The sequence below is a fragment of the Pieris brassicae genome, chromosome 6, assembly GCF_905147105.1.
Source record: "Pieris brassicae chromosome 6, ilPieBrab1.1, whole genome shotgun sequence".
In the NCBI taxonomy this organism is placed as follows: Eukaryota; Metazoa; Arthropoda; class Insecta; order Lepidoptera; family Pieridae; genus Pieris; species Pieris brassicae.
The window spans coordinates 13,900,077-13,920,655 of record NC_059670.1 but is presented as its reverse complement, the minus strand read 5'-3'; the positions used below and the strand labels follow the sequence as shown (position 1 = coordinate 13,920,655).

At 32.3% G+C, this 20,579-nt stretch overlaps 2 protein-coding genes across 2 annotated transcripts; both read right to left on the bottom strand.

Moving 5' to 3' along the window:
* Positions 1–6,729: 6,729 nt before the first annotated feature.
* Positions 6,730–8,389, bottom strand: LOC123711473 (UDP-glycosyltransferase UGT5-like). Its single transcript, XM_045664081.1, has 3 exons — positions 7,550–8,389; positions 7,188–7,410; positions 6,730–6,953 (listed from the first exon to the last, which is right to left on the bottom strand). The coding sequence occupies exons 1-3, from the start codon at positions 8,381–8,383 to the stop codon at positions 6,730–6,732; spliced, it is 1,281 nt and encodes a 426-aa protein (XP_045520037.1). The 5' UTR covers positions 8,384–8,389.
* A 2,132-nt stretch (positions 8,390–10,521) lies between these two features.
* On the bottom strand, positions 10,522–15,691 carry LOC123711472 (UDP-glycosyltransferase UGT5-like). Its single transcript, XM_045664080.1, has 4 exons — positions 14,863–15,691; positions 13,286–13,508; positions 11,632–11,851; positions 10,522–11,288 (listed from the first exon to the last, which is right to left on the bottom strand). Exons 1-4 carry the CDS (start codon positions 15,682–15,684, stop codon positions 11,012–11,014), a joined length of 1,542 nt encoding a protein of 513 aa, XP_045520036.1. The 5' UTR covers positions 15,685–15,691; the 3' UTR covers positions 10,522–11,011.
* Between the last annotated feature and the right edge of the window lie 4,888 nt (positions 15,692–20,579).

The following is a 20,579-nucleotide window of genomic DNA, read 5'->3' as shown; positions in this document are numbered from 1 at the left end:
TGCTCAATGTTGTGATGACGGTGACTTTATGGCCCCTTTTGGCCAATTTTTTAGTCAAAGGTCGGAACACTACTTGATGACTTATAGATGACGTGGGGAAAACTCCTAGAATTCTTGCCCCATTTGAATTTTGGGCAGTTATCAAAAAAGTCAATAATATTATCCTATACATTGCGAATCTAAAGTAAGACTAAAAAGATAATTATAAAAAATTTAAACAAGTCTTATCGATTTTTATCATTAATAACATATGTATAATAAAATTATATAAAACATCCGTATATTATTTCTAATATTATAGAAATACGCGTAACTTTTACCGTATACATAAAATTGAGAAAAGTATGTTTTTGTATAAAGGTAAATGTACCCACTATTTATTATAGGTTGTTGTGCTTGTTGTTTGCCACACACCACTACTATGTGGAACCAGCTGCCCACTGAAGTAATTCCGAGCCAATTCGACTTATGGTCCTTAAAAAAAAGAACCTGTGTGCTTTCTGGCAATGTGAGTGTTCATGGGCATTTGCATGGAACCGAAGTATAAATAGTTTAAATATAAGATAGATAATAAACATAATACTATCCTGATCAATCAATCAAATCAACGTGACTTGTGTAATTCTTGTTTTTAATTTTCTTTTGTATTGCATCGCCATTTATGAATCCGTGAGATTAGTTTTTTATTAATTTTTTTTGTATAACCTTTGGTTATGCACTTCTTTTAATTTACACGAGCAATCTTATAGTAAACTTTTAAACCACTTAAAAGAAACCACAGCGTTACGATGGTGGCAGACTAGTTTAACGAATACTGTAAGTCTACGTGCATTTTCTATATATTTATTAAATATACCTTGTCCTTGATGTCAGCCTTTTTTATATTTTCACTTTGACAAGGTTTCTACATCAGTTAGAGTTACACATCAGCCTTATACACGAGGAAATGATATAGTATACCTTTTTTTACATTTTTAAGCGGGTGTCCATTGACAACGCAGCATTACCATGATGTCAGACGTCTCAATATTAATTATTGTATGATTATGGCTATTACAAAAGGCTGACACATGAGCAAACCTTATTATTACAATTATTATTGCAATCATCTTTCATTATCATAATTGTTTTGCTTTGATTTTTTTCAATATATTCTCAGTTTTTTATGTCTATGTCTGTATTAATATTATTGCGCTAAACAAAGCTACAATTTTAATATATAGAGATCGATGTGTCATCATAATATCTTTTATGATAATTTCCGTAGGTGCGAATTGATATAATCCGTCTGACTTGCACTTATTACCTTGAAGCATAATTTTATCGTATTTCTACTCAAACTCAGCAAAGAATAACTTTCGATTGAAGCTAATTAAGACAGTACTGCCGCAATGTCATTGGCATGTAACAATTTTTTTTTATTTAAGCCCCAAAACTTAATGATGTGGGATGGACCTTGGCACAGCTATTAATCACAAACATATCGGCCCATTTCCTCTGTTTTGTAGATCTGGAGTAGTTCAAGTCTTTTAAATTCACTTGTGCCGGCGCAAGCCAGTCTTAACAGAAGACAAATAGCCTTTCAACATTATAGTCTTTATACGGTTGAAAATGCAATAAAGGCCTTTCGAGTCGTTATAATTACTTTAAGCTATTGTCTAACAAATTAATTGAGAAAAACACTTTTTGAACGGATTAAAGCTATGTATTATGATTAAAACTTATAATTATTTACATAATTCTAAATTTTAATTTTTTTTCTAGTCACCGTAACCACGCACGCTGAAAAGCACGCGAAACGTCGGAAAAAAATTAAAATTTAGAATTATGTAAATAATTATAAGGTTTAATAATAATACATAGCTTTAATCCGTTCAAAAAGTGTTTTCTTAATGTGTTAAAGCTATTTTAACAAAAGCTAATTTAACTAAATTAATTAAGGTTAAAAAAATCAATGAAGGCAAGTGTGTGTATGTATGAATGATACATGAAAAACACTTCTAACAAGGGTCTCAGGCTAAGTACTATATAATTGAACTCCATGCGATAACTTGGTGTTCCGGGAAACTCATAAATAATATTTTATAGCTTTTATTTATTTATTTACTAAACAGCTAAAAGCACATTGCATATAATTGAGAAATGAAATAATGTTACTAAAGTATATACAGTGTATACTATCTACTATTACAAAAGCTTTCTATTAGTACAAATATTTAAACATAGTAAAATGTGAACTAAATTGACAGACATTACAAAAATAGAAATACCAGTACTAATATAAATGCCATAAATTACCTATGATACCATCTTCGTCGTCCAATAAAATTCTCTAGTCGTGGTGCGATTCGTTGCATAGGGGGGAACTATGTCCCCATTACAGTTATTTCTGCAGCCCGCGAGTTGTGTAAATTACTTATAATTGTATAATATGATGTAAAGTGTTGTTGCTTCCTTAATGATTGTCTATTTCTTTTTGAAAAATCTCATTGTTGTTAGTTTTTACTTCCATATTTGGTATCCATTGTCTTAAACTTTTTTCAATTCTTTTTAATTCCACGTCCAGATCAGATCTTTTGATATTGCAAGATTTCTACTGTTTTGTATGCTTTCTTATTTAGGCTTAGATTTTCCTAAAGAAAATTCTTACTATTAATCCAACCCAATCTGATGAAATAATTCTAATAATAACCCCAAATGGCCACTATTTAGGTGCGATAGTTTAAGAGCTTTTCCATCGGAGCAAATTGTTAGTATCCTGTAATTTCATATTTTGTCAATAGAAGGTGATGGTGAACTTTATCAAACGGCTATTGAAAATCGGTATAAATAACGTCGACCCCTATCAACATCTGACAATTAGTTAGATTTTTATGTCTATATTATCTATTTTTATTTAAATTTATAGGGATTGGCATGTACAGTCATAGTATCTATTACCATGATTTTACGCTGTGATACGCACAAAATAATATAATATTCTGGACATTTTACCTTTTGTGACTTATCATGATTCTAAGGTAACTCTCATTCAGAACCTTGAAAGTTGATTTTAATTTTACTTTATATTAACCACTCGCGTTACAATTATGTAACGAATGAAGGCACTGTTCCTGTTGAGCAGAGAGCCTGTGTCTGGTTATACTCTGTTGCTATTATGCAATAAGAATATCGATAACTATACCTTGTAATCCAGTTATCATTGTCAAACAGGCACAGAAATCTGAAGCCTACACCAAAAAGGTTTTAGAAATACTTCATAAATCAATGTAAAATATTTTCAAGTGAGATTGATGCTGTAAAAAATAAATATGAAACTGACATTGAGTTCTAGGATAACAAGTCTTCATAATTATCTTGAGAAGATGACAGATAAATACAGTTGTGCCCAGTAACAAATAGGGGAGCACATATTGGCCATCGATGAGGTTCTACTGTTGTCTCAATACAATGAACAACGCTTCCTGTCATTTATCAACAATTGCCAGTGTAATTTTAATGAGACAAATGCAGAACCTCCATTGTTACAATGTGAGCCTAGTGGACAGGCTAACCGAACATTGGCTTATAGAACGCAAAATTATTTTTAAACTTGACCAGCACCAAGTTGCAAGTTCGTTTTGCAGATTATCAGCGATTTATGGGGGGCTCTTTGATTATTGTTAATAAAAATTTAAAGTCTAAAGAGCGTAATGACATCGTGTGTCTGTCTGTAGAACACTCTTTGGTAGTAGCCTGTGTGGAGATTGAGAACTGCATTATTTTAAGTGTTTACAGACCACTGATTGAATCTTACGATTTTTTTTAAAAAGTTGGAGGAAATATTGTGTAAAGTTATTGTATGAGGTGACCAATATAAACTTATTTGAAAATACCTCCATTAGGAAAAAAATCAATCCGCTATTAAAATCTTACAATCTTGTAAACTTGTTTCTTAAGCCCACTAGTATTACAATCTCCACTGCTACATGTTTAGATATATCCCTTTATTTCGTAGTTTAATTATACTTTGACGGATATTATACAGTATTTACTATTATTTATTTATTTATTTGCTCAACAGTTTCCTACAGCTACTACTAACTAAACAATATCCAAACAATTACAATGTACACATAATCCAAACACGGAATACACATTCAAACATAAACAAAGCACAGCACACCTATATATACAAAAAATATAACAAAGTATATATGTAATTATAATCAATTCTAAATTCTAAGTTCTAAGATTCATTGATCATTTATAATATATATTTAATGTAAAGGAAGAATAACAAAGAATAACCAAAGTTTTTTGAAATTATTTTTTAAACATTTTTTAGTTACATTAAATATATCTATTTGCTCATAATTTGTGTTATACTCTGAAGGTTTAATTACGTAAATAATTACGATTTTCTTAACCTTAGTACATTTTCATGTAAATTTCTATTATTATAGTATATAATTAGAAAAGCCTTTCAAGTATTTTTATAAAGAGATTTACTTTCAGACATTGATATAAACATATATGATCTGGCCATAAATACTGTTGCATAAAAACTCTTCTCTTTTCAACTTTGTAATTATTTTGAATTTGGAACTTTAAAAACTTTTGCGCCATTCACATATTTCTTTGTTCATTATAAAATTACAATTAATATGGAATAGAGTGTTAAAGAAAATAGGATTGCAGTTATCGCCTTGCACAAAGTGGGTATGGAGGCGACACTTAAAAAGCTCAGCTGCATGTTCGGATATCGTACTATCAACAGATACAACAACACTTCCTCTGTCGAAGACCAAAAAAGATCGGAGCGGCCGCGTGTTGTTAGAACTTTGCGTTTCTCATTAAGGACTCACAAAACTAAATTTTTGTGACAAAGTAGTGACAACTACAGGCAAAGTGTATCAAGATACTGTATTGAATCATGTTGTGAAAAAATGTTGAGTAGAATTAGCAATACACTTTTTAAAAATATACTATGTACATTCCAGCAGTATGCTACACTCTTACGTATAAGAGCTGAAGACTAGCCCTCATCTAGCCCAGAACCCAACCCAAAATCTCTAACCTTCAACTTATAAAGACTTCAAATTATGGTCAGTATTAGGGTACATGGCTTGCTAATAACGACAAGAGAACATTCAGTCTCTTAAAAATTATTTGGATGAAGCAGTGGCAACATTTCCATTGTAAACAGTGCGTAAATCTATTGGAACCAAATATATTAAAAGCCTAAAAGATAAAGGTAGCCATTTCGAATAGAATATTTTTTGCTGAGACTCTAATAAATATGTAGATTTAAATTTTATTAATATAACATTATTTCTATTATATAGCATATAGAAATAATATATAAAAAAGCCTCAGAATTTTATAATCAGATTTTCTTTTAGATATCGAAAGAAACAATTTATTTTTAAAATATATCTATTCTGTATACACAGTAATTTCAGACGATCATAATGAACCATACAAATGTTTACATTTAGAATAGAGTACTTAATATTAATAACAAAACATTTATTATTACATATAATAAAATAACCTCTAGAAATTACAATGTTTTCGATTTTTTTGAACGTAATATACTTGGTACAATGATTCTATATAATCTATATATTAAATACAAAATAAGCGCGACAAATAAAAACACTAATGAAACTAATTTAAATAAAAATTCTATCTCATAATATTCAAAATAGGAAATATTAGCTCCAGCTGCTCGAAGGTGTTTCGCTCCACCATGTCTCAATACGTACTCTGTCCACCAAACCGCGCGTTCTAATGCAGTTTGGGATTGATCATTCATAAGCCTATTGAGCCTTATAATGTTCTCTTTATAGCTGAAAAATATCGTTCAATAACTAGATTAGATATATTTTATCTATAGTAGTTTAGTAATTTTATTTATTTAATAATTTTCCTTGTTTCTCCGACGATAAATAATAAGAAAACGAAACATTTTATCTGTAGATAAAAAAAATATTATGGGAAAATATTATTTACGAGTATTAATCGGATATTTGTGGTAATTTCTCCCGCACCATTGTTCGAGGCAATACACAATTTGTCGGTTTAATAGGCTCAGAAGGTATTCCCTATCCACATGCTTTGTCTTTGTTTGCATTTATTGAGGCAAATCCAAAATTCATCTGACCCATATGTATTCTCCTAATAAGAACGCAACTAACCCCTTTTATCTTAACATATATAAATCTCCTGTCACGATGTTTGTCTGCGATGGACTCCTAAACTACTTAACCGATTTTAAATTAAATTGTCACACCGTGAGCAGTCTGGTCCAACTTAAGAGATAGGATAGCTAAGATCAATTTTATTTTATTGCAAATTATTTGTCTATAATTAATTGACAGTCACAATTATCTGTTAACTCCAAAAGATTCGAACAGATTGACTGGATTGAGCAAGTAATCAATAGATGGCACTGCTATGGTAAACCGACAAACGTGTCATATAAGCTACAATTCAATATCATGATTACCACGTGTTATTGAGGCTAAAGTATAAATTAAATTTATTTTGTAGTAAACGAAATACCGTGAAATTCAATTATTTCGACTTTTTTAATGTTTGGTGTTAGCATAGCCAACCACGTGTTACTTAGACCGAAGTGTAAATCAAATTCAAATTATAGTGACGATAATACAGTGAAATTATTCTTTCGTGTCACGGTATTAAGGCTAACTAAAACGTTTTATATTTATTTTTATTATTTCATTACCTCTTGTCATGTATAACGGTTCCAATAGCTTTTGTTAATTGCTCTTCAGTGATAGTATCTAACTCAATTCGGACTCCAATTTTATGATACTCAAATGACTCAACATTATACCACTGGTCTCCAAACATGGGTATCCCTATAAGTGGTATTTCAGCATTCATAGCTTCATCCATCGACTGAAGACCTCCTTGTGTTATAAATAACTTAATATTTGGATGGCCTGGAAACGTCAAAAATAACGTAATATTTGTGTAAATGTATTTTATTTTGCCATGAAATGATGCCTGATTGATATTGGGTACCTACTTATATTTACCTACCCATAAATATTTGTGTAATAAGTTTTTATGCGAAAGTAGGTTCTGTATCAGGCACACTTTCATGACAAAATAATATACAAATGAAACTTGATATTAGTGTAGAAATAAACCTATATATATGTATTTAAGCTTACGTAGCAGATCTGATTGTGGTAACCATTTCGCTATTTTAATGTTCTTCGATTTTCCAGGAAGAACATCCGTCTCCCATTTCCATAGTATATTATACGGCAGTTTAGATAAAACTTTTATCAAAATCTTTATTTTCTCCGGTGGCAACAATGATGAGCGAACATTTGATCCAAAACTAATGTATATCACGCCATTCTTCGAAGAATCTAAGTATTCTTTGAGATCCTAAATAGTATCAAAGCATTAAAAACCTAATTTTTAATTCGGTAAGCAAAATAAATATTAGATATCGTTCAATTATAATCGTCTTTTAATACGATGAAATTTTTGTTTTTTTTATTAAAATAAATAAGATTGATTTTACCTGTGGTAGAGATTTCTGAGGCTTCTTATAAATTCCCCAAACTGAAATAACATTTGGCGGAAGAGGTTGATTATGACTCCATATCGGGTGAATATTTAAGAACATCATATCCACATTTTTATTTAATTCTGTATAAGGGGGTACATCATCGCCACCGAAGTATTTCTTGAATAAATTGAATTCTTTATATTCAGTCGATTTCCACATATTAACGATCCAATAATGCTTGTAGAATTCATTAAATTTCTCCCAAAACGTCAAATTGTGTAGTCTTTGATGCATCATGTTTGGATACAAAATAGGATGAGAAGGTGCCCCAACCAGATCTTCACCTCCAAAAGCCATACCGAAGGAACTTATTGCGATAACCGGTGCTTTATATAAATGCGAGAAAAAAATAGCTGGTCGTGCACAAGCTTCAATAATAATTAAATCATATTTTTTATTTTTATCATTAATGAGTTTTTGTACTCCCTCAGTTTTTAATTGTTCCTCTATGATTTCAGCAAAAAAGGTTGCCATTCCTGCTGCTACTTTGAATACGCCAGCTTTATCACCAAATTCCATACGTTTATCTTTCATTCTTTGTATCCACAGATTGTATGAAACATCGTGGACATCTATTTCCGTCAAATTTGCTGGGCGAGTTTGGTCATTAAATGCTGGGTCTGTCGTGATAACGGTGACTACGTGGCCAATTCTAGCCAATTCTTGAGTCAAAGGTCGAAACACTACTTGATGACTTAATGATGACGTGGGGAAAACTCCTAGAATTCTTGCCCCATGTGAATTGTGGGCAGTTATCAAAAAAATCAATAGTATTATTCTATACATTGCGAATCTAAAGTAAGACTAACAAAGATAATCGTAAAATTTACTACAAATATTTAAAGCAAGTCTTATCGATTTTAATCATAAATAACATAACTATAACAAAATTAAATTAAACGTCCGTATATATTATAAGAGAAAATAAGTAAATAGAAATGTTATAAAGTGCAAGAGTGCGATAGTTAATACATAACATAAAATAATTAATAAATTTTTATTAAATCTAATAAAAACAACCAAGAACATACAATAAACATTTTATAGAAAATAACAAAGATAAAAATAAATATGAGCATTAAAGTATATTATTTATTCGTATTTGTTATTGATAGTAATTAATGATCGGATCAATCCGAAGAAATTTTCTTAATGGATCAAGATTTTAAGCTACACAGTTTTGAATCTGTAAAAAACTCGATTTGGGGTTAGTGGTCAATACCATTTAGATACCGAAGAAAATCTATAAGGATGCAAAAATGTAAACAAAGCTCTACTAAAGATTTTGCTCGTTTCTGTAACTGGGACCATGCGATTTATTAGAACCCCCTGAAATGAAAAAAAATATACATTTATCGCATGACCAAATCATACAGATATTTTACACACCAGCTCCTTAGCTAAGTGTATAGGATAGGGAAATGCTTAAATAGGAGATTTTTGAAAGATGATTACAATAATAGTAGAAATCATTATTATTCTTCGATTTTTCCTATATATTCTCAGTTATCTATGTCTATTACGTCTGTATTTTTGTTTAAATATTATTGTGCTAAGCAACGCTGTTATTTTAATATGTAGTGACTGTTGTGTCATCATAGTATCTTTCATCAAAAATTACTTACGTACAAATAGATATAGTCCCTCTGACTTGTAATTTTTACCTCTTATGAGTCATCATTTTATCGTATTTTTAAGGAAACTCTTTTTAAGCAAATTCGCAAACTATTCACGATAGTGTCGCTTATCACGCCGTTATCACAGGTCAGTGGCGTGGCTGGTTGCCCGCAATTCGCAACATCACGTACTAGTCGAGAGACCTTTAATGCTATGGTCTCTCTCTCTCTATAAAAGATAAAGATAGTTACATTACTACTGACACGCTGACTCGTTGATTGATTGGTACATTTTTGTGATCCCGGTTTGGTGGAGGAGTGTAAATGGTACCATCATTTACTTAATTTCATAGGGGGCCCAAATCGTGTAAGTATGTTAACATAATGTTCCTCTACGCGTTAGCGCATCGAGCGAACGGTTCTGAACTCGTGTACTTCTGTAGTTTTATTGGCATTGTAAGGTAGTAGAGCTTGTAAACAAAGCCATTGTGCCAGACTTTGATGAACACCTTCGCTATGTCGAAGAAGAGTGCACCCGTGGCTCTCCGTTTCCATGACTCTGTTGTCTTGTTCTGTTCAAACGAGTCTGAAGCTAAACAGGTCATCGGAAATGTGGCCATTTTCTAGGGTGAAATCTATAAGGTGCTTTTTGACTATCTACTCATACAGCTTGCTCGGTGTATTAAAAATGCTAATAGAGATTCTAGTTCGTGTAGGAACTTTACACTACGCGATTCTATGGGGGCAATAACGTCGTAATTGAGCACGTCTTTTAGCCTACGGTGGGCAGTTTGTAGCCATTCCAGTCAACAGTCCTGGTTTTTTGGTCAACAGGGTCCTGAGTTTTCTCTCAAGGATGACCTCTAAAGTCATCCAACACAGCATTCTATTTGTTGTTGGTCAGGAAGAGCGGGTCTAACAGCGAGCAGTGGAGCGGACATCTATACTAGATCCGCCTATCGCAGAGGGACGTTCGTTTTTGACTGCGACGTAGGTCGCGAACCTACGGTGCAAGGATGCTGAGCTTTAGGGACGATTCATATAGAAGAAAAATTTATATATCTGATTCTATTCAATTTAATACAATGCTCTAGGACAAAGGCAATAAAGGCAAGTGTATGTATGTATGAATAGTACATAACACTCACATCTAACAAGGGTTTCCGGCTAAGTACCATATAATTGAGCTCCATGCGATGACTTGGTGTTCTTGGAAACTGATATATAATAGTTTTTAAGTGATGTCTTTATTATTAATCAAAAAACAAATATACAGTATTTACAATTTTATTAACCTACATAGTAATGATAAAAATAATTAAAAATTTATAAAAACAAATTTAAAAAGTTTGGTGAGCGGCCCGCGAGTTGTGTAGCTATTGATTGTCTATTTATTTTTGATATAAACTTCATTGTTTTTTGCTTTTACTTTCACATTTGATATCAAATATAAGTGGTCTTAAACTTTTTTAATTTCTACTTCCTGATCAGAACTCTTAATATTTTGTATGTTTTCTTTATTATAATTAGATTTTACTACTAATCCAATCTAATCAAATAATGCTAATCCCGACGACGACAGATTGACCCGGTCCTTTGCTAGGCCTGTCTTATTGCTTTAATTTTATAATATTGCTAACTTCATCTCTCCTAATTTGGATGTCTCCAAGGTCTTCCATAGATTAGTTAGACAAGCTGGCGTTCAAGCTTGACTATTTGCACCATAATTATAGACAACAAAATCAACAAATAGCTGAGACACCGTAACTCCATCCGTTGCAATGACATGATTAAACTTCTAAGTAGACTTAAGCTTTTCCTTCGCAAATAAACGTCGCCAAATCAAATAAACTACAACTAAAACGCCGAATATAATACTAAGAAAAAGTGATGTTAGCTTAAGTACAAAATAAATCTCGTAATATTCCGTCCACGGCATATTCGCTGCAATTGCTCGAAGATGCTTCGCCCCACCATGTCGTATGACGTATTCTGTCCACCAAGCGGCTCGATCCAATGCACTCTGTGGTTGATCGTGTAATAGAACATTAAACCTTCTGATGTTATCTCTATAGCTGAAATAAGATAATAATATTTTGAGATAATTTTATTTTTTGTTGCTTACTGTAAGAGTTTATACAGTGACTAATATATGTTTGTGGAGTTGTCCATAAAATATTATGCTATAAGAAGATTCTAGGATCATGGCAGTGTTGTTATATAAAGCCAAATCTATTAACAAATGAGCACGAAACAGTTGGATTTTAACCATTTAATTGATGCACAATTGAAAGGAGTTCTTCTAGTTAGCTACATACATGTTAACTAAGAAAGTGAACTGTCATTACATAGTCGTACTTAATAATGTACATAATACTAAGGCACAGTAGCTAGTTATTTATTATTATTAGTACGTACCTATTATCATTAATAATGGTCTTAATAGCGTTTTCAAGTTCGTTTTCAGTAATTGTTGCCATTTCGAGTTTTATTCCAATTTTATAATATAAATATTTCTCTGCATTAAACCATTGATCTCCGAGCAATGGAACAACAATCATAGGTACTTCAGCTGTTATAGCCTCATCTGTTGACTGCAAACCTCCTTGGGTTATGAAAAGTTTTATATTGGGGTGTCCTGTAATGAAGTAATATTACTTATAGCAACATAAATAGGTGAGGTCACCCTGTTATCTTTATACATGTAATTCTACTGTGCGTGTGTATGTCACTGAAATCCTTTTAATCGGCTGGACTGATTTGAATGATTTTGATTCATCAGACAGACAGATGGCGCTGCAGTCGGTATCTAGACTGGAACTAAACAGCTGGTTTTTCAGTTACGAGTTTCGGATAGCTTAACTGGTAGAGCTCTTGGCGCCAAATGCTCACCCAAATGATCTGGGTTTGATTCCCAGTCTGAGCCGTTCGAATTATTTTTCGTCTCCGTAAAACAACTTCCACTGTGTAAGGTCCTCTTTCCCTTTATCCTTAATTCCTTCTCATTCCTAAATTCATGCAGGACTCATGTAGTACATAGTATATTTAGGTAGGGTTTTCTCCGAACATCTCGTAAATGTGAAAATTTTATTTTATATACGTATGTAGAAATTATCTTTAATTTAATTTAATATTTAAGTTGGCGCCTGCTAGATAGTACCGGTGAACTCAGGACTGGTGCTTTCCTCGCTTAACGAATAAGTACGGCAATACAGCAAGGAAATGCTGACAACGTGACAGGTACACTGCCACAGGGACCAAACTTTTTAAATTTGTTTTAATTTTCTTTTTAATAATTATTATTCCTATGTAGGTTAAGAAAATTGTAAATTCTGTATATTTTTTATTATAATGATTACTAATAAAGGTTTAGTGATTAATTATGGTATATATTTGATTATATTTCGACAGGTTTGATTTTTGCTTATGGAACAGGGAAGCAGAATCGAAAATTAATAATTGTTTGGGTGGTCTGGCTCAAAAGACTAATAGCTTATTAGATTAATGCTTTAAAAAGTCAACTGATACAACGTGAGTCAATATCCTATTGGTGGTTACGAGTGAACCGTGAACGGGTGCTACTTGTGGTGACTGGTCGTACTTGAATTCGTGTATGCGGTGATGTTAGTTATTTTTGACTATGTATTTGCGTGTTGTTCCCACGAGAATGTAAGTGTATGCGCCTATTTCACCATACATTCTGCTGATGTCATGTGAAACTGGTGTGATGGTTGCAGCTCCTTACAAACTTTGTATAATACAAAAAAATGGCGATTAAAAAGAGTGGCGGAGAGTTTATTGTCAGTTCTTCTCATCCGTTCTACGCCCTTGATTTGAGAACTGGCAGTAAATGTAAAATTAGAAGCATTTAATGTATACTTATTTTTTATTTACGTCCATAAGTGTACATTGTGATACCTATATGAATAAATTATTTTTGATTTTGAAGTTTGAATTTTACGATAATATAATAAGTTTTGTTTAATGGAAAATATAGATCATTATAAATAAAGCCTTTCAATGCACTCAATATATGAAAGTATCCAAAGAAATGCTATTATATATTACTTACTCAATAAATCTGACTGCGGTAACCATTTAGAAATCTTTATATTCTCCGATTTTCCCGGCAGTTCATCAGTCTCCCATTTCCATAAAATATCGTATGATAATCGAGAAAAAACGCGCACAAAAACTTGTATCTTCTCTGGCGATAAAATTGATGAGAGCACGTTGGAACCAAAACTTATATAGATTACTCCGTGTTTAGATGAGTCAAGATATGTTTGAAGATTCTGAAATAATATAATAATTTCTTGTATAACATTAATAACAATAGCGGGTGGCTCCGGTGGTCGTTTAAATTCCTACTGTGCACTCTGGAACCCTTTAACGGATAACCATACAGTGCAATGATTAACTCAGAAGGCAATGGGCAGCGTTATTACTTACTAACGATTTCTTCTACTCATATTTGATTAGATTAAGTGCATACAGGGATACGAGATACGAGCAGCCGAAGGAGCAGTTAAAATGAGGACTAGATTTGAGATACTAGGTATCGTACACTGGATACTTAGACATAGACATAACATTTATTACTAACAAAACACACACACAGAAACACATAAAATAACAATAATCAAAAAATAAATAAAAAAATAATAATAATAGAGAGATAACAATTTTTTTTAAGAAAAAGATTTAATTGTGTAATACGTGTACGTATGTGCTGTGGTTGTAATTGGCCCTGGGTCAGCATTATGCTGAGGGGCAGAGTTGTTCCACAGCCCTAGTCATTCTGCCAGAGACCACAGCCACACCACAGACCACAATAGTAAAAGTTAGCAGTGTAAGCAATGAAGAAAAAAATGTAAAAAATAAAATTAAAAATAATAATAATTGTTAAGAAGTAGATAAAAATATATTTGGGCGGATTAAAAACTATATTACGTGAGATTTACGAGGGATATTATTCCAACATTTTGTCACGCTATATTTAAAACTCCAACGAAATGAAGCCGTCCGATGCTGGGGAATGGCACTTCACTAACGGTTTCTCCCACCTCCGTCGGTTTGCTGGTTTCTGTCGGTCTTAAAGCATTTTTGATAAATTAGGTTCGCGTTTTTTTGCTTTTTGTACATTTACAAAACATAATCACATTTATTTTTATAACCATAGGTCCGAAAAAGATTATGTCTATTTAAATTAAGCGTGAAATGTTACTTATTCCGAAACAATTGAGGTGCTGTTTTGGGAGCCTACCATGAGCTTTTTTAAAACAATCCAGTTAAGATCCTGATGAGTTTAGGTACTTCTTGAGTTCATATTGGTGAATTAAGTTTTAAACATGGAATGTCGTTTAAAAAGTTGATAGGCGTTATCGGTAAGAGTATAACGAGCTACTTTTGACCCGGACGTTTTTAAATTCACTGAAATTTATCAGATTATCACATGTTTAAACAAAAGTGAAAGGTAACAGGTTCTCAGGTATCAGGTCTCGTGATGCCACGATGTTTATAACATGCCTGGTTCACCGGAGTTAAAAAAACAAATATATATTATTTATTAATTCTTATAAAGTTTAAATATTTTTGGAAATTTATAACTTCAATAAATTAGACAAACTTACATATTAAATTACTTACATTCGGCAATTGTTTCTGCGGTTTTTGGTGTATTCCCCAAAGGGTTACTACGTTTGGGGGAAGGGGTTGATTATTGATCCACATAGGATGGGTATTTATAAACAACATGTTAATATTATTGCTTAACTCTTCATAATCTGGCAAATCTTTATCTATCTTCTCTCTGAAGACCGCAACTTCCTTAGCGTCACGAGCATACCAAACTGTATCAAACCACTGTCGTTTGTATAATTCTTGAATTTTCTCCCAAAAACTCATATTGTAAAGTCTCTGTTGTACTAACATTGGGTAGAGGAAGGGATGTGTAGGTGCTCCCACATTGACTTCATCCATTGCAAACATTGCTCCAAAGGAACTCATCAAAATCACGGGGGCTTTAAAAATATGAGAATATATCAAATTCTGCCTCAGCCAGCCTTCTAATATTAAAAGATCGAAGGATTCTTTACTGTTAATCAGTTTTTGAACTGAATCTTGTTCAAGTTGCGAACAAATAATATTCATCATTACTTTCGGTACCACTTCGATCTGTGGATAAATATTTTCTTTTCTTCCAAATTCCAAATTCAAAACGACGTGTTTTTTCCATAGTTCATATGATATATCGTGAACGTCAATTTCTGTGAGATTAGGGTTTTTTGATTGTGTAAACGGATCTGTTGTTATAAGTGTTATATGGTGACCACGTCTCGCCAGTTCTAGAGCTAGCGGTCGGAACACTACTTGGTGACTCACAGATGGAGTAGGGAAGACTGCTAATATTTTAGCTGAATATACATTTGTTACAACAAATATTAACACAAATCCAACTTGTCTTAACATTGCGAACAAAAATCGCGGACTGTATTTTACTTCCGGCAAACAAAGTATTTATTTACTGGCTGTGAGTGCGTGTGGTACATAACTAAGCGCATCAATCTTTATCACATTATAGTGACGAAATTTATATATGACGATTAAGTAGAAGAGGAAAAAATACCATTTAAATAATTTTCTTTTAATTTTAATCTACGATAACTTCTAAATTGTTAGAATACTAAAATATTTTTTTTTCCTCCTCTCACAATGGTTGCCTGAAAGAGATCGATCGAAAGCAAAAAGGCCGCGAGTTGCCCTCCTTTTCTAATCCTAAACAAGCGCTTAGTAAATAGTACTTTGAACTAGAAATGACCAGTTTGTTTCCGTCGTAAAAATTCTACGTTCGAAGTTTGAAACGTACCACGCCAGGGGCCTTTGAACCATGAAATATCATTATTAATCTCATTACAATAAGTCTCATTCAATCAAATCAAACTAAGTTATATGAACTTGAGAAGATACAAGGACTGCGAACCGTATTATTTTTTTCGTTTCTCGAATTTATTACGTAATGTGTCCGTCGTGACCTTCTGTTTTTTTAGCCGTTATGACATACTGTGAGATAATATAACCACCGTTTTAGTGACGCTAGTGATGAGTATATTTAATGCAAAATATACCACTAAGCTATAATAATTATAATAATTTATTTATTTCTCCCATTTGCAGCAAACAATAAAATTACAGATTAGAAGGTATAGGGAGACTGGTTTCCACACTAGGTAAGAACCTGTGATATGGATAACCAGGCTTCCATTCCACAGCAAAGTCATACTGATTGGTAACAAAAAGCACATATGTGGGCAAAGAAAATTAAAGTTTAAAAAAACAAAACAGTCAACTAGATTAGCAGTTAAAAATTAGTAAAAATGCTATTATTAAATATAAATACGAATTAACGGTAAAATTGCGCACCGCTATTTATTTATCATGCTCTGTGGTAAAATTATTTTTTCAATTGATCAGTCTTGCATTACCGAAATAATTGAATGTATTAAACGATATATATCTTATATATATATATAAGAGGTAACGGCACAAAGATGGAGGATAAATTCAAGTGAATATATGAAAAAAATATATAAGTCTAGTTCATAGCATCCTCATTAGTTTATTTTAAAGTCAGTTAATAATAATAATAACTTTGCTAATCAAGACAATCCACAACCAAGCGACCGATAGGATCTGATCATCTGATTTAACATCGTCGTCATTACTTCCCAGTTTTGTATTGTAAGATATTACCAAGTATAATAATTATAAATAAATATTTATATCTTCATATATTTTAGTTAATTCATATTTCATGACCTCGTTTAGCGTGTATCGGACTCAAATGTCTCAAGTTCAAGTTTTGTTGGCCTTGTTGGCGATGTTTTAAAATAACAACGCCCTTGAATTTTTTGTGTATAATGATGACTTCCTGATGGTTGCTACCTTTAATGGCTCAGGATTATAATTTGCTTTTGACAGTCTCTATATACTGTCTGTTTGAGAGTATACCTGCTTGGTATCTATATACCAGGCAGGCGAACTCTCCACTACTCCACTACAACTCTTTTAGTATGACTTACGCTTACGTTATCTTAAACTCATTTCATCATCCTAAAAGTCTTAATAAGGCTCTCCAAGTATGCTAACATAAATTATTATTATTTTTTAATTAATAGAAGATTGAAATTGATCCCTGATAAAAAATTGTAAGAAGCCATAAAAGAAAAAGAGGTAGGCAATTTAAAAGGTGGGCCGATGATATTAAATGTCTGGAAAGACCTGGACGAAATTAGTGTACAATAAAGAAAACTGGAGGACAATGGGAATAGGAATGACAAGAAAAACAATAGCTATAATGTATATATTTTGTATTTCTGATATAAGGCTATAAATAAATAAATAAAATATTTTTTTAATGGCACTGACGTCCGAGAGATTCCTTTTAAGGTCGTGCGACAAGGTTGTTTTTTACTAGACTTTAGACGTTGTTTTATTAGAAGCTTCTTAAAGTAATTCCTTCTGATATTATTTGAGTTTTTACATTGAATTATATTTTACGTTTGTACATTTTAGTTTTATACTTGACAGCGATTATGTGACTGTCCGTGTGAGTCAGTTTTATAAAGCATTGTTAGATTGAACCCTCGGTTAATAAAAAAAGTGTGTGTACTTATATACACACGTTACAAATTATGCTTCTTTGGTATAATTTTTTTTATTCTACGTTTGTAGAAAAACCTACACTAACAATAGAAATATCTATAATGTTGACGGTGTGCGCGCGTCGTAAAAATTAACTCTCAACATTTTTTCCCTAACGCGTCAAAAGACGTATAACTTCAAAAATAAATAACGGAACAGCTCTCATAAAAGAGATATCTAGTCACAAAATACAAACATAACTTTAGCAAAATAAAATCTAAGTTCCAATCCCTTACAATGTTTGTTGTGAGTCTTCTCAAAGGCTTGTCATTGGAAGCTGTAACAGCTCAACTAAACATAAATCGATTATATTTGACCCTTGAAAGTTGGCAACCCACTGGCGAGCCCTCTGATAATAAGAGTCTATATCAGATCATATGACTTAACATCAGATATGCCTCCTTCCCGTTTGTCCCTTGTTCTATTAAATAAAAACATGTGTAATGTTGGTATGGTGCATACAACATTCTTTATTTATATGACAGGGCTTTTATAGTTGCCCCTATGGAACAGCCCTAAAAGGCAGCTATCGCAGCAGATGGACACCATGTGTGTCCCCAGGTGTTCGTTCTGGTAGGCTGTCTCTCCTAGGAAATACTCCACTGCAAGTTGTTGTTACTAGTTGTTAAAAGGAAATACCTAAAGAAGCAGACTGTGACAGACTTCATGCCATTGAAGTGGAGAAAACGTGCGCGTCAGAATGGCCGGTCACTAGTTGTGTAATACGTTAAAATGTAGTTTAAAAATTACTTCCCAATTACTTCTATTTAATTCCTACTATAAGACATTTGCTTCCTTAGTATTTTGGGAAAACCATAACAACTTAAGTCACCGTCCATTCTGACGTCTGAATGGCTGGTCACCTATCCTATTGTACTCACTATAATGAATTACCGATTATTTCATGGTTCATATTTTGCTTCCTATTTGCTTCTTCCTAGGTTTTCAAACCTCGATGCTGTACCTATGATGGAATTAAGATATCGAACAATGTTATTACGATTCCCTCCAGCGCCTGGTAAAAATATTTTGTTAATATAATATGAGTTTATTTATATAAATAAAGGTAGGTAGGTAGTAACAGAACACTTTATGTTGTTATCAGATTTGTTTTCTGTCCGGGCTGTTGATTTTTTTGACACTTTATATCTTTGAGTTTGTGCTATATTACTATTTACAATATATAACTCACCTGTTAAATATTCTAAATGCTTAATTAAAAAATTAAATAAATTCATCTATTCGTAGTCTTTGCAACTTACTGCCGATTTGAAACAATAGCCTTTTCAAATTTTTGAAATAGGATTCTATGTTTGAAGAGGATGGTCTGTCGATATCAGAATTGTAAGGATTTTTTATAAAGGAAATTGGCTCATTAAACGTAGTAAAACATAAATGAACGCCGGAAAGTAGTAGAAATTTTCGTGGTGGCTCTGAATCACTCTGAAATACTTATAACTTATCGGCTGTGCTTTTCATATATGCCTTATTACGCTATTCTTGTATCTGATGACAATTCCTGTAATAAGTCCCTAGCCAAACCGTTTATGGGAAGTGTAACGTGGCGTAAGTGATTAAGATAGCTAATGAACGAACCGTCTCACATCACAGAATAGATAAAGCAGTTGGTCTTATCCTGAAAGGTACGTGCTAATTGTTATAAAAATCAGTTCGCAATTCACAGATCACTATGAAATGACACACTTCACGTCACGGTTAACCTAAAACTTTCTGTTTATTTTCATCGCCTAATTAGATTATACAAAATTAAGTAACAAATAGTCTGACATAATAATACCTAGTACAATGTTAGATGAAGATATCATGCTTATTTATTTACTTTTTTATATAACAGGGGACAAGCTGGCAGGAGTCTCATCTGATGTTTAGTGATACCGCTGCAAATGGACACTTTCAACTTCAAACTTGCTTGCATTTTCTGCTGGGTTAAAATATTTTATTTGTTTTATGTTTGTATGTATTATATACAACAAAGTATTCATTAATAAAACGTACAGAATATCAAACTAACGCAAATTTATTACGAGCTTACTAGCGTACTGCAAAGTGAAGGTGTAAGGGTGGTGGTGAAAAGTTTCATAAGTGATTTCTAGAACATAGTAGGAAGATTTATATTACTTCTGTGATTGACGAGGTTGTCAGTATCACGTATTGTTCAAGCACATTCGGCGTCATAGTGTCAAATGCCAAATGCAGTGATTATTTTCGAGGCGCAACGCCATACATTTATTTTAAAAATGGTTTTATTTTAAAAGCTCTAAAAATGATAAACCTAAAACTCTATTTCATTAGGTACGATTTATAAGTTCTATTTACTGTTGTATGTAATCTGTGAACATTTAATTATGAAATAACGCATAGTTAGTAGATTTCTGCCCCATTACTCTTATAGATTTTTCTACTATATTTAGCGATATTTGAAAATAAATATTATTAAGGGTATTTATATCTTATTTTACTATTTAATATTAAAACTATATAATTATATAAAATATTACCATTTAATATCTATATGAAAACAACTCATCTAATCTATGGTTTATGTCCAACAATGAATAGATAACCGAAGAATGGCCGAAATGACCTATATTTGGTATCAGCATAATATGGTAGATAGTTCCGTTCAGTTCAGTATTGGTGAG

What these genes read in the sequence shown, in the direction of transcription:
- LOC123711473 (XM_045664081.1), bottom strand. Translation starts at nt 8,383, where the DNA reads ATGTATAGAATAATACTATTGATTTTTTTGATAACTGCCCACAATTCA. An exon ending in CTCAGAAATCTCTACCACAG is followed by an intron (nt 7,411 to 7,549) that starts GTAAAATCAATC and finishes GATACTATTTAG; the next exon opens with GATCTCAAAGAATACTTAGA. An exon ending in ACCACAATCAGATCTGCTAC is followed by an intron (nt 6,954 to 7,187) that starts GTAAGCTTAAAT and finishes TGACGTTTCCAG; the next exon opens with GCCATCCAAATATTAAGTTA.
- LOC123711472 (XM_045664080.1), bottom strand. Translation starts at nt 15,684, where the DNA reads ATGTTAAGACAAGTTGGATTTGTGTTAATATTTGTTGTAACAAATGTA. An exon ending in CGCAGAAACAATTGCCGAAT is followed by an intron (nt 13,509 to 14,862) that starts GTAAGTAATTTA and finishes ATATTATTTCAG; the next exon opens with AATCTTCAAACATATCTTGA. An exon ending in ACCGCAGTCAGATTTATTGA is followed by an intron (nt 11,852 to 13,285) that starts GTAAGTAATATA and finishes ACTTCATTACAG; the next exon opens with GACACCCCAATATAAAACTT.